General features: G+C 52.7%; 2 protein-coding genes across 2 annotated transcripts; one reads left to right on the top strand and one right to left on the bottom strand.

Moving 5' to 3' along the window:
- Window positions 1-2,053: 2,053 nt before the first annotated feature.
- On the bottom strand, window positions 2,054-3,794 carry SPRG_13976 (hypothetical protein; the record flags this gene model as incomplete). Its single annotated transcript, XM_012353754.1, has 12 exons — window positions 2,054-2,243; window positions 2,288-2,332; window positions 2,381-2,443; window positions 2,485-2,569; window positions 2,610-2,647; window positions 2,698-2,770; window positions 2,821-2,950; window positions 2,999-3,075; window positions 3,250-3,352; window positions 3,401-3,497; window positions 3,551-3,635; window positions 3,684-3,794. 12 exons carry the CDS (start codon window positions 3,792-3,794, stop codon window positions 2,125-2,127), a joined length of 1,026 nt encoding a protein of 341 aa, XP_012209144.1. The 3' UTR covers window positions 2,054-2,124.
- Window positions 3,795-5,541: 1,747 nt separating this feature from the next.
- On the top strand, window positions 5,542-7,136 carry SPRG_13975 (hypothetical protein). The gene is made up of 10 exons (XM_012353753.1): window positions 5,542-5,656; window positions 5,700-5,758; window positions 5,809-5,890; window positions 5,941-6,123; window positions 6,182-6,289; window positions 6,337-6,477; window positions 6,531-6,555; window positions 6,608-6,702; window positions 6,746-6,822; window positions 6,865-7,136. Exons 1-10 carry the CDS (start codon window positions 5,609-5,611, stop codon window positions 7,040-7,042), a joined length of 996 nt encoding a protein of 331 aa, XP_012209143.1. The 5' UTR covers window positions 5,542-5,608; the 3' UTR covers window positions 7,043-7,136.
- Window positions 7,137-12,132: the final 4,996 nt, after the last annotated feature.

The raw sequence follows: 12,132 nt of genomic DNA, 5'->3' as shown, positions 1-12,132 counted from the left end.
CGCTCGACGGCGTCGTTGTCGACTGTGCTGGCAACGTCGTCGGTCCCGACGTTGGCGTCTCACTCGGTGGCGGCGTCGTCGACTGGCTTGGCACCGTCGTCGGCTCCGACGTCGGCGTCGCACTCCATGGCGTTGTCGTGGACTGCGCTGGCAACGTCGTTGGTGCTACGCTCGACGGCGTCGTTGTCGACTGTGCTGGCAACGTCGTCGGTCCCGACGTTGGCGTCTCACTCGGTGGCGGCGTCGTCGACTGGCTTGGCACCGTCGTTGGCTCCGACGTCGGCGTCGTCGTCGACAGTCTGGGCAGCGGCGTAGCACCCGACGTCGGCGTTTCGGAAAATGGTCTCGATACCGTCTGAGCCGGCTCTGTTGTTAGCTTTGGTGTTTGCGACTGCATGTTGGAGCTTTCGGTAGATTTGTGGGATGGTGCTCTCGACAATGGTGTCGTGGTATTAGATGTTTCAGGTGTTGGTCCCGTCGCGGTGGAGCTTGGCACCTATGTTTATGATGCTCTACCTAACCACATGTATTGATGATAAAGGCACCTTTGTTGGAGGCACTTCAAAGCTTGGTGTAGCCGTAACGCCTGGTGCTTGCGCCGAAACTGAGCCGGAGGGTGTTGGAGACAGTGAAGGTGGGCTTGACACTGGAGCCATTGTATCACCCGGTAGCAAGGGCATTGTTGGCGCAGCGGAGTTGGGTAAAAATGACATTCCTGAACTTGGTACCGGGAATCTCGTCGCTGACTGAAGACTGCTCTGGGACGGTGACGGGCTCGATACTGTTGGTGTCGTTGGTGTTGTCGGTAAAGCAGTTAATGCGCTTGAGTCTACGCTCGTCGCTACTGGAGCCACCGAAAAATCGGATGTGGTCGTGGGAGCTGCACTCGTTGTCGCCGGTGTCACGATCTGCGTCATTGTAGCTTGTGTCGCGGGACTCTCGGTCGATGGCGCTGGGGTCAATATTGATGACGATGTCACTGTACGCATGGTAGACGGTGATGCGCTCCTTGTTGGTCCAAGAGCTGCGCTTCTGATCGTCGCAGGCACGGAAGTCCACACGAGAGACGTTGGGGTTGCGCTCGGCAACTCAATACCTTGTAGCGCCGGCATTGTTGACAAAGCGTCTGTAGCCAAGCTAGGCACGGGAGTAGCGATGGCCAGTAGCGCAGCAGTCGAGCCTACTGGTATATGAGACACAAATGACTACCGACGGACGCTGATGTACTCCGATACCTGCCGCAGGCGTCGACGTGGTATCTGCGACGCTCTTCGCCAAGCCCTCAGTAGTCGCCAGCATTGCCACCCGCAACAGACCCGCCGACCAAAGCATGGCTCGACCGTGCATGCTTGCTCCTCGTCGTCCAAGCTGGGCAAGATATAAGTGTGGCGTCGCACCACGAGGGCATGAGATGGATCACCCATTCCGCAAAGATTCCGACGCCAAATAATTTGCAAGTTATGGTATCTAAGCGGCAGGCAACAGTCAGAAGTATGCATCTTTAATACACTTACCAAGTCTATTTAGATAAATCCTTTAGTCAAGTCAAATATATGCATTTCAAGCTCTACCCTTCGCGTTTATCATGTTCCGGTAGGTTCTGAAACGGTTTTCTCTGCCTAATTAGGTATTTCGGGTCATCAGGATAGATATACAAAAGGTTTAAATTTCGGCCTGTGCCGTCCGGAGTCCAACGCAAACCGAAGCACCATCTGGCTTGTCGGAAACGCGGCAAGCCCGTCGTCGCCCGTGGTCAGCATTGCGGTGTGTGCCGATGGAGACGTCGCATGTGCAGTAGCCACTGCTATCATAGCCCAAGCAGCGAGCGAGTTCGCCTGGATTCAAGTACAGCTGCAAATCTCGGGAGAGGCATGATAACCCGACGCGACATCTGCCGAGATGAGCCATCGAGAGCTGCGATCCAGGAAAGTTTATCCCTCACCCTGCTATCATTTACACTACTACACTACTAGTACAGTGTACTTTTGGGCGCCAAAATTCCAGGCTTGAAAAGTTGGCCACCTGGCTGCGAGGTCAGCTCCGTGAGCATCCATGATAAGCCAGCAGCGTTGACGAGAGAGATGACAGAGCGACATGTATTAGAGGCGCATCGAGCGACGGACCTCAGTAGCCCGAGCCGAGGAGTTTCCGCACATAAAACACCTGTGCGACCCCCATCGCCACGAGCACCAGGTTGACGATGATGTTCATCGAGAAGACGGACGAATTGGCGCTCTCGGCGACTACAAAAGAGTGCTTAGGAACGGTCCTCGCCTTGAGCTCAAACCGTTGCGCGAGCTCCGCTCATTTTGCAAGATGGAGCTCAGTTGACCTGTTTTCACACCCAGTGAGTCGGCGAAGCGTTAGCGCATGCACCTACCCTTAAGGTCCCACACGCGCGTCTTGAACGCGGCGATCTCAACCATGACGTGAAGCCCAATTTCTACAAAACTATGCAAGCCGACATCGTCAATGAGCCAGCACCTTCGTATGTGATGATGGGCCAGTGATCGACGGGCGATCCAACCATACCGCTGAGGCGCGCGGAGGCATCTTCATCGCATTGCACCTATGCGTTGGGTTTGTAAAAAGTTGCCAAATGGACGTACCGAGAAGGCGAGACTTTGGCCACCAGCACGCAGCGTATCTAGTGACAGCGATAGTGACCTAGTGTTGCGCCTGCGAGCTTCACCGTACCGCTCACGAGGTCCGTGACGTCAAACGAGAGGATGCCGCCGGTTTCGGCGCGCGCGCCTTGAAGAATCGACGCCTGTCATTGCGTGTTTTGTGAGATGATCAAGATCTGGGCGGGTAGGGTACCTGGAAGGATTCGACGTGGTGCTCCATGGACTCCCAACTCATTGGGTGCTTGAGCCCGCCCTTGACGTGCGACAGCGTCATGTCCATCGACAGCTGCGACGTGTATTCGACGGAGAAGGACAGCATGATGCTGCATTTCATCGCATTAGCATCGGCACTTGGTAGCGAAGAACAGTACCGCGTCTTTTCACCCACAAGGCCCTTGGAAACTCCAGCAAGCGAGAACTCGACAAATGCCATTTTAGTCGGCTTGCCCTAGAGAGCTCGTCAGCTTGCTGGGTATCGAGTACAGGATAAGACAACGGCAGAGGTCTCTGCGATCATGTCGGAGTAGGTGCTCTTGGTTGGATCGGATTTTCAATCGTTGTGATCGACGCCGGATAGCTCTGTAGATCGCGTCTGGTGTTGCCGAGGTAAGGATGAAGGTACCGTCATGATGCGACTGCCAACCGAGAGAAAGTCAAAGGCGTATGAGACAGTGATCCGTCGCGACGACGCCGGGAGCTTGGAGAAACAAAAATGGTAGACGCCGCTACAAGCGCCTTGAGACTATCTAAGTCGTAGGCACGTAGTTTGGCACCTCTCGCGAACCGCCTGGGACGTGTGTGCGCGGGTCGTCTTGTTCCAGCTCTCGACGATACGGCCAGTCGGCGACCGAATCGCCACGTCAACAGCGTCTACGCGGCGTGAGGGCGTGAGGGCGTGGCCAGTCTCGGTAATTGCCATGTACCATAGGTCGTTGGCTCGAGGATCTCGAAGCGAAAAAGCAGCTTGTTCTGGGACGAGCGCGCGTCCAAGTTCTCGAGGAAACACTCCTAGGCATCGTCGGTGGTTACCGGCCGCAGCAGCAGTGCAGTCCGTACCTCCTCCACGGCCGCATCCATATCGAAGATGAAGCTGGAAGCTGCGTGGGCGGATGCCATGAGGGCGACGAGCAAGACGAGTGCGTGGAGCAGGACCGACCGAGACGTCATGGTCGATGATATCCAAATTGGGCGTTTGCGGCGCTACAGCGTTCGAACGGTCCGGATATCTGCTTTCATAACACTATAAACACGCAACTGAAGTGGATGTCGGACCGAAGTTGCACTGGTAAATGCATTTATTGTCTATACTTTCGACTGAAACATTCCCATCAGTACAGATGACACTCTCTTGAGTCAAACCCTCGCAATAAACGATTTACATAGAATCTTGTGCTACCGCCTTTATGGAGTGTATTTGGGTGCTTCTAGTCGAATGCGAACATACGGATACTGACAAAATTCCGGATATGCAAGATCCGCTCAGAACATGGTGAGAGGGACTCGACGGCTTGCACACGAACGATACCAGTATGGTCGAAATGACTAGTTAACAGGGAACTATAGGGGTTTTCATATTGGGGGCTTCCACTTGTGTAGCACACTCGTGAGGCAAGCCGTTGGGTCAAACGAAGAGAATGTTGCGCGATCGTGCGAGACACGAGGCAGTGTGCACACCGAAGGTCGTCGTGGATAGCACTGTTTAGCGACGCAACGAGCAGTGACACTCCATCGCAACGAGCCAAGGGTCAGACGTGCAAACGTGTGCACACCTACCAGGTAAGGTAGCTTGCTTGGTCACGATCGCTCCTTGGGTGTTCGTCCATCCTGCACCGCGCCAATTAGTATCTGAAGCGAGAGCTGTGCAGTCGGGTACTGCATGTGCACTGGCCTCATTACAGTGTATCCAATGGTGTTTTGGCTAGGAGGCACACGCGGTACTTTACAGTACTGTAGCTGGGCTGAAGTCACTCGCGGCGAAATCTCACGCAGGTGGTAACGACAACGTGGTGATGGCGAGGCCATTGCAAATGACCAGTGCCAATCACGTGCGATCGGCGTCGTCACATGCGTGCCAACTCATCGATCGCAAGAGCCCTCCATCCGGGGCGCTTAGCTCGCTTCCGTGACGAGGTGCCCTCTCAACTGCGTGCAATGCAGTGCCATTAGCTAAAACCCCAGCACCTCGCCAAGTCAACGTGCTAGTATTACCCTGTACGGTATGCTGCGAGCACTAATAAATATTGAAACATAGAAACGAGACCCGGCGGTCGTACCCTCTCCATCTGCTACGAAGCTCAAAAAGCGAGCTGGCGACAAGCCGGCCGATTCAACGATGCGAATTACGCTGGCTGGCACACCTTGCTACGCGCCCCGATCATGCATCGTCTGCAGCATGTCTCGACACGGTTGCAACAACTTCAGTTCATTTCATTACAGTAGTGCGAGCGCTGGAGCATGAGGAGGCTTCGAAATCCAGTGATAATGCCCAACGATAATGCTGCCACGTTCAATCTGCCTTGGTGTATCGTACAGGCTTTGGACTTTCGCGCGAAGCCGCGATGATTACATCCGAGGATTGAAGTATTTTATTTCAGACTCTCAAACCTAACTTGGCATTTGTATGCGTTTAATATCGAAACGGAAGCGGCTGGCCGACCGCATGGGTACTTCCCGACTGCATTTTTTGCTAAATATTTTATTGTGGATACTCATTGTCAGTGTAAAAATTGAGGGAAAAAAATGCTCGCGCGGAAGGCACCGACTGGCCATCTGTGGCATTATGCGGACACGAAGTCGCCCTCGGTATACAAACCCCAAGTGCAAAGAGGCCCGCATTAAAGGAACCGCGGGTGATACATCCGGATAGAGATGGTTGTTACAGTGTATAGCCCACGCTCTGGACTCTCATTTTTGACTCCCGGCCGACAAGCTCGAGCACGCAGGCAACGCGCCGACCTCAGACGGACCTCCAGCCCTCGACCATGCCACTGCTTCGCAAGACCTCGACGAACCCCGATCCAAACCAGCGGGTAGAGCCCGTAGCGTGCGGGTGTGACCTCATTGTGGCTCTAGATCGTCCTGAGCGGCTGGATGAAGAAGCAGAAGCTGCACTTTAAGACGTGGAGCCGCCGGTGGAACTCGCCGCCTCGTATGTCGGTATAGGCTCACGCATACCATGTAGCTTCTTCGTCTTGACGGCCAACACGCGCGTCATGTCGTACTACGACAGCGAAGATCTGAGGCAGCCGCGGGGTACGCTCGAAGTACGTCAACAAAGCCCTACAAATTCCTGCATCGTGACGGTTGCTTCTAGGTGCTCTCAGTACACCCGCTGCCGGGCGAGTCCAATGGTCTCTCGCTGCATTGCGCATCAGGGAAGGAAGAGAAACTGATTTGCGACACGAACGTGGCTTACAATGCGTGGTTTGCGGTGCTCACGCGTGCCGTGAACCCGGACCCAGTGTCGCTCGAGCTCACAGCCTTGATCTCGCCAACTGTACGTACTTTCTCGATACCCGGACGAAAGCAGTCCCTTGACTGTTTTGTGCATTTAGGATTCCACGGGCGAGCTCGAGTCTGGCGAGCTCGACTACGAAGACGACATTACGTACCACCCCAACCCGATCAAGATGGGCTACCTTCATGTGCATTACGAGCAGTCGGTGGGCACAGCGTCACTACCGTGGTCGTGGCTCTGACCGGAATGTAGTCGAATCAAACTGTGGATGCCATTCCTGAGGCCGACACGGCGCACCCTGACACCTGGAGTCGCTACTACTGCAAGGTTGAGCAGGACACACTCAACTGCTACCAAGATGAGACTCTGGAACAGCTATACGTCAGCGGCATGGTGCGTTGCTCTTTTCTCTCGAGTTTGTTTCGCTTACCGTGCGTTCTGCGTAGGTTCGAAACGTGTCATTATACGACGGTAGCCTCCTCGATGGCTCTCGAGTGCAAGCTCACGAAGCATTTGTCTATAGGGCGCAAATATGCCCTCTCGGTCACGCTCAACAAGAGCCGGACCGTTTATTTATGTTGTGATAGCATGGAAGAGAAGACCAATTGGCTGCTCACGGTACGTCGACGTCGTGCACGGTTGCGGGACTCACAACGTGTAGCTTGAGGGTGCGCTGAAAACCGCGTACAAACTCATCGAGAAACGACGGAGCCTTTATTCCAAGTCCAAGATGACGAGGTGCATATCGTACTGCTGTGCATTTTCCCATGTCGTTCGTAGCCACATCTACGATCTGGACCTGCCCCACGAAGATCAGATGCACCTCACGGACGACAACGCCGACCAGTTGCCGCTGGCTTACCTCTCGCTTGATGAGGACCTCGAGCTCAAGACGTCGCCGACCCTTGCGTCACACGCTGAAGACGATGAGACCGAAGCGAGCGGCGTGTGGATCTAACACTCCTTGTCTTTTGCGCCTATATATCTGTAGCATGTATACAAAAATATGCTCGACATGTTGCGTGTCATTGTCCGTGGGTCGCAATCAGGAGCAATTGAAGCGAGTGGCTGCTGTGAGTTCGACTACCGATAGCGTATTGTAGAGATGTAATTTTCTCTGCAAAGATCCCCACACTTTGATTCCTCCCCATGAAACGGGACAACCAATCCAGATCGGGAACGAATCGATGGTCGAGGAGTAGAGTATCAGCGCAGAGGTACATCGAAATGTCGAGAGTAGTTTCTGCAAAACTCTGCTCAATAGGAGCTGCGGCTCGCTTGCAATCCTATTGACCGTCCTTCTGGCGTCCATGTTTCTCACCCGAGGCAAATTTGCGTGCACAAACGACGATAAAAGGTTCTGCCCACTTAGTTCTGCCCAAGATCTCTCCTACATAATACGGTGCACTCATGCCATGTCAAAACCGACAAAACGAACAACTGACTTGGCAACCGAAAAGAGGCCAAAGAGGGCAAAGAGAATACAATCGATAGATCTGGACAAGAAGAAGCGATCCTAGTCATTCGAATCGAAATAGAATGCATTTTGACCAAGTTATCGACGGTGGTGCATTGCTCAAGACCAACGCGACTTCACACAAAGTAGAAAATCAACACGAGTCGAGCCGTCCTTTTTAACATTGACCGGTTGCATCTGATCTGCGTGTCCATCTCACTGTGCTGATTGCGCTAACGTATCTGGAGAACTCTGAGAGGATTGCCATCAAAGTCGCACCAGAGGAGAGAACGGAATTGTGTATTACGGAAGAACACCGAGTGCTCGTTAGATAGCTGTGTGTGTAAACGATGTCGTTACAACTATGTTGAAAGTGTGCCAGTACAGAAGCTCGTGACGTACTCGAGACCCACGAGGAGGAGCGAGGCTGCCCCGACGTCCAGTGGCAGGTCGAATTTGGATTCTTTGAAGTATGTATCAATGTCGAGAAGAATCGCATCGTCGTCTCCGTAGCTATACTTGATTGGCTCTGGAGCCCGGGGCGGCGTTGTAGTTGTGGTCGTAGTTGTGGAAGCAGGCATGTTGTTGAATGAGATTGATTTATGCTTGAAAGCGGAGCGTGCGAGCAAGAGACACGCACGTTTTCTCGAACTGCAAGTGCGTACATGATTGAAGTCCCGATCCACGTACAAAGCAGTCGCAGATTCTGTCGCGTCAACGATAGACATCGTCGGTGGTTGAAGTTGCGACTTTTTGCCGCCTTGCTCTCGCGCGGCCATGTGCCCATGGTGCACCTAAGCTTATCCTGACGCTCCCCAGATTCCACGATAACTACATTTGGTACGATAAAATACCGTAACTGGTAGACTCAATTAAACAACGACTTTGGTTGGGCGCTTGGGCAGGCAAAAGTACTAACTAATTAATGTCTCCAAGTTCGGAATGAAAAGCGCCACGATACGATTGTGTACTAGTAAGAGTATTTACACAAAATAAAGTTAATGGTGGAGTGCTAGCATCTCAGAGTGCCTTGGCCGTTGACATGCCGGCATTGTCGTTGGCAAAGACAGACCGAAGCCAAACGAGTGCGCTCGTCACAATGGTTTTGGCGTCAAAGTCATCGACATACACGCTTTCGACATCGAACGAAAAGTTGGCGAACGTCGAGTCAACGTCATGTTGCGGGGTCCAGTGGCCATCAGGCGACGGGATGGAGCTGGAGGTCGCGGCAGTAGACATTCGGGTGATTTTGCCGGAGAAGCGGTGTTTTGTGTTGTGAGATGACACAGCGAACCCGCATTGTTTGTGTGTGGACGTAAATTGCGACCCCGTCACGAAACAGACAACGTCATCTTTAACTTCGCACCCACAGAGGTGCTCCGTATATTCTCGTAGAAATACCGTTGTATCGTCGTATTCTCGGTCATTTTCCGTTGTTTTCCGTAATATAGGAAAAATCAAGTTTGAATAGACGTAATTATCGTATTTGTACGGTTCTGTTGGAACCGATCTGGGTGGCGCAGTAGCAGTGGTGCAGTGGGATTGTCAGCGAATTTTGACGGTCGCAGTAACTGGCATTGCTCGATATTGTTGTGATCGCGACGAGCACAATGGTTGTATTATATATGTGTCCAAAGCCTTGCGCGCAATCGTAGGGACCGGAATTCGACACGGTTTTGTGATACCACTTCGCACCGAAGAATTGCCCGAGTAATGCGGGCTACGACATTCGTTCACACTGCAAACGAATTTGAGGGAACGTAAGCAACTCGCAGAAGGCTCTGAATGAGCTATTTGAGTTTACGGGTAGGACGCACAAAGCGCATCGGAATCTAATTATACGTGTAGCTTTATTGAGGGGTGTGGTTGGATTACAGGCGCAATTCTCCATGAATGCGGGGCATTTGCGAAGTATCAGTACGAATTCAGGAAGTGGAAGAAACTGTCTGCGCAAAAGGCCAAGCGCACGATGAACAATGAAATAAGAGAAATGGAGAATAATAGAACGACAAAGGAGACGCAACGGCCCGAGGAGCATAATTAGTTCAGAAGCCATTACGAGCCAGATTACGAGCAAACGATCCCGCTACATACTACCCCCTCGATAAACGGCTGGCGAAAGTACTGCTGGTCCACTGGTCGAGTACGCTCGAAGCTCGAAAAGCGAAAGAGTATCCAACCAAAAGTGGAAGAGGTGTTGTCCTACTAGTAGACGCAAGCAAGAAAGCAACAAGATATTCGAGGCTCCTGATGTCAAAAATTAAGAATTACGATTGTCACCAATCCTATCGTTGTTGTTGAAGGGGCTCAACTATTGAAAATAGATAAAGCTACGCTAAATATAATTGTCGGAATACCTTGGTTGTGTACACTCGGTTGAGGAACTTGATTTAGGGATGCGGAGGTAGGAGCGCGATCCGCGGGACGAGGTGACGTCGCGGCCACTCGTGTTGGGCGAGGAGCCGGAGAAACCGACGAAGAGCAGGCTGCTCGGGCTCCTGTACGAGGCTGTGGTGCAAGTGAAGTTGAGCGACACGTGCCGCCTTGACGGCAATCGTCCATGGACTTGGCAGCGGTAGGTAGGCGCGAAAGACGCGATCGTTCCGATTTCGCCAGACGTTGAACCAGACGCAGGCGCGGAGCAAGGGCCAGAAGTAGCGGAACGCGCCTTGGTGCTTGTTGGACGCCGTCTTGGGCGTCGAGTAGAGGTAGCCAGAGAGCGTTGTCGGTAAGGTCACGTCCAAAGGGACCGTGACTGCGTAAAGCATGCTCCACACGTCCTTGATGAAGTCGCAGTATACGAAGTAGTGGCGGTACGTCTCGTGCTCGGGGCAGAAGAAGCACACTTGGTCGACCCTGTCGAGTCGGTGCAAATGCACCTGGAAATTGACCGAGCGGAGCATCACTTGGTTGACGGGTACCGGTAGTCGGAGCTCAGCTGCGGAGGCTACGGCAGCAGGAGTCTCGTAAAGGTCGTCGCCGACGCTTAGGGGGCGGGTCGGAAGCTGTGAGCGCGTCTTTGACGGGGCACGTCGACGGCGGGCTTCAGCAGGCGTCGTTTGTGCGGCTCACCAATCCTTTCGTGCATGATGCTCAAGTGCGCGAATCAAGGTTCGATGCAATCGAGAAGCATGCTTTTTAAAACAAAAGTCTAAGGTAGCGATGAACTCGCACTGATATAGCTTTAAAATATTAGTATAGTACTACAAACGTCACTCCAGAAGGCTCGTTACGCAGCCGTTGGTGGTGCCGAGGTCATAAAGAGATGCTTGAGGTATTCGAGGCCAGCAACAAAGACCGACGCGGCGTCCATGTCGTCCATGTTGTCGTCCGTTTCAAAAGTAAAGTCGTGGAAGTACGTGTAGATGTTGGGCAACTCGACGTCGTCGTCGCTGGCATAGTGCACGCGAAGCGCGTTAATAGAGTTGCTGCTAAGCGCTGGCGCGGGAAGGATCGTGTCGAGAGAGGCAGGCATGGTTTTGGAAAGTGACAACAACTGACAAACCGACCCGAATCGGTGGGGATCGGTACTTGAACGCTTGTCGTTGCTACGTGGCACTTGCGCTTGTTGCGACTTTGTCGACGCAACACATCTTGGCAGAGTCATGACATATTTCGCGCGCCAAATCGTGCTTGAAGTTGATCGCTCGTCGCAGAAAAGGCGTTTCTATACGACCAAGTGACAGGTGCCGAGTGTATGTGCGCATCTAGCGCACGCATTTGTATCTTGCTCTCGACTCTCAGATTCCGCACATCATGGCCACTGCACAGCAAAGACTACAGTGACGTGCGCCGGTCATTTTGCAGTTGCGTTTCGAATCTCGAATGCAATTCGGCATTCTGATGTGTGGTATGACTTTTTGCATTTGGTGTGGCGACGAGGTGAATTGTCGATCGACAGTGCCAGCGCACGACCTTTTCAAGAATCTGACGTGTCCGCGTGCCACGTAGGCGGGTGCTGTTCCGACAAGTGGACAACGCGCCACGTCATCGCTGGTCGCTCTCCGTAACGACTCTTGGTGTGCACGCTACCTGGTCCCTCGCACAATCTCGAATCACGACCACTAACGCTCCTCGCTGAAGCACCAGCCACGCCTCAGAGCCCATTAAGATGTCCACAATATCTTTATAATTGCATGTAATATAATATAACTCAGGTCAACAACAACGCACCATGTAATTCGCTCAACAATAAATGGCAAATTGAAAGCGAATCGAAAAGCATCGTACCTTGGGATGAAAATTCCCGCCGCTAAACAAACAATTTGTCACGTGTCATGCTATCGTCCGCCGTTAACGGGAGAATGCCCACCGAATACTGCGCGTGTACAACCACAAGTCATTGCGTGCATTGCGTGGCCATATAAACCAGTCTTCTCTCCGAGTGTGATGATTGTTCGCAGCAACGTCCAAACCGTGCGTGCATGCAATATAGAAACGCAACAAAACTGCGACGAGCATCGTTTGCAGTGCATGGTCCAGACCATCTCGCCAAATTTATCTCCAGATTCAAGTTGTGGTGCGTCAACATTCTGTTTGGAATCTATCTAGGTGCAGCGATCGATACATTGTTTCGATTTCACTTTCCAAAA

This window comes from Saprolegnia parasitica (genome assembly GCF_000151545.1).
Source record: "Saprolegnia parasitica CBS 223.65 unplaced genomic scaffold supercont2.134, whole genome shotgun sequence".
In the NCBI taxonomy this organism is placed as follows: domain Eukaryota; phylum Oomycota; class Saprolegniomycetes; order Saprolegniales; family Saprolegniaceae; genus Saprolegnia; species Saprolegnia parasitica.
This window is presented reverse-complemented; position numbering and strand designations above follow the sequence as displayed.

Coding starts and splice junctions, on each gene's coding strand:
- SPRG_13975 (XM_012353753.1), top strand. CDS start 5,609: ATGCCACTGCTTCGCAAGACCTCGACGAACCCCGATCCAAACCAGCGG. Junction 5,759..5,808: donor TTTAAGACGTGGAGCCGCCG/GTGGAACTCGCC, acceptor CATACCATGTAG/CTTCTTCGTCTTGACGGCCA. Junction 6,703..6,745: donor AGACCAATTGGCTGCTCACG/GTACGTCGACGT, acceptor CACAACGTGTAG/CTTGAGGGTGCGCTGAAAAC.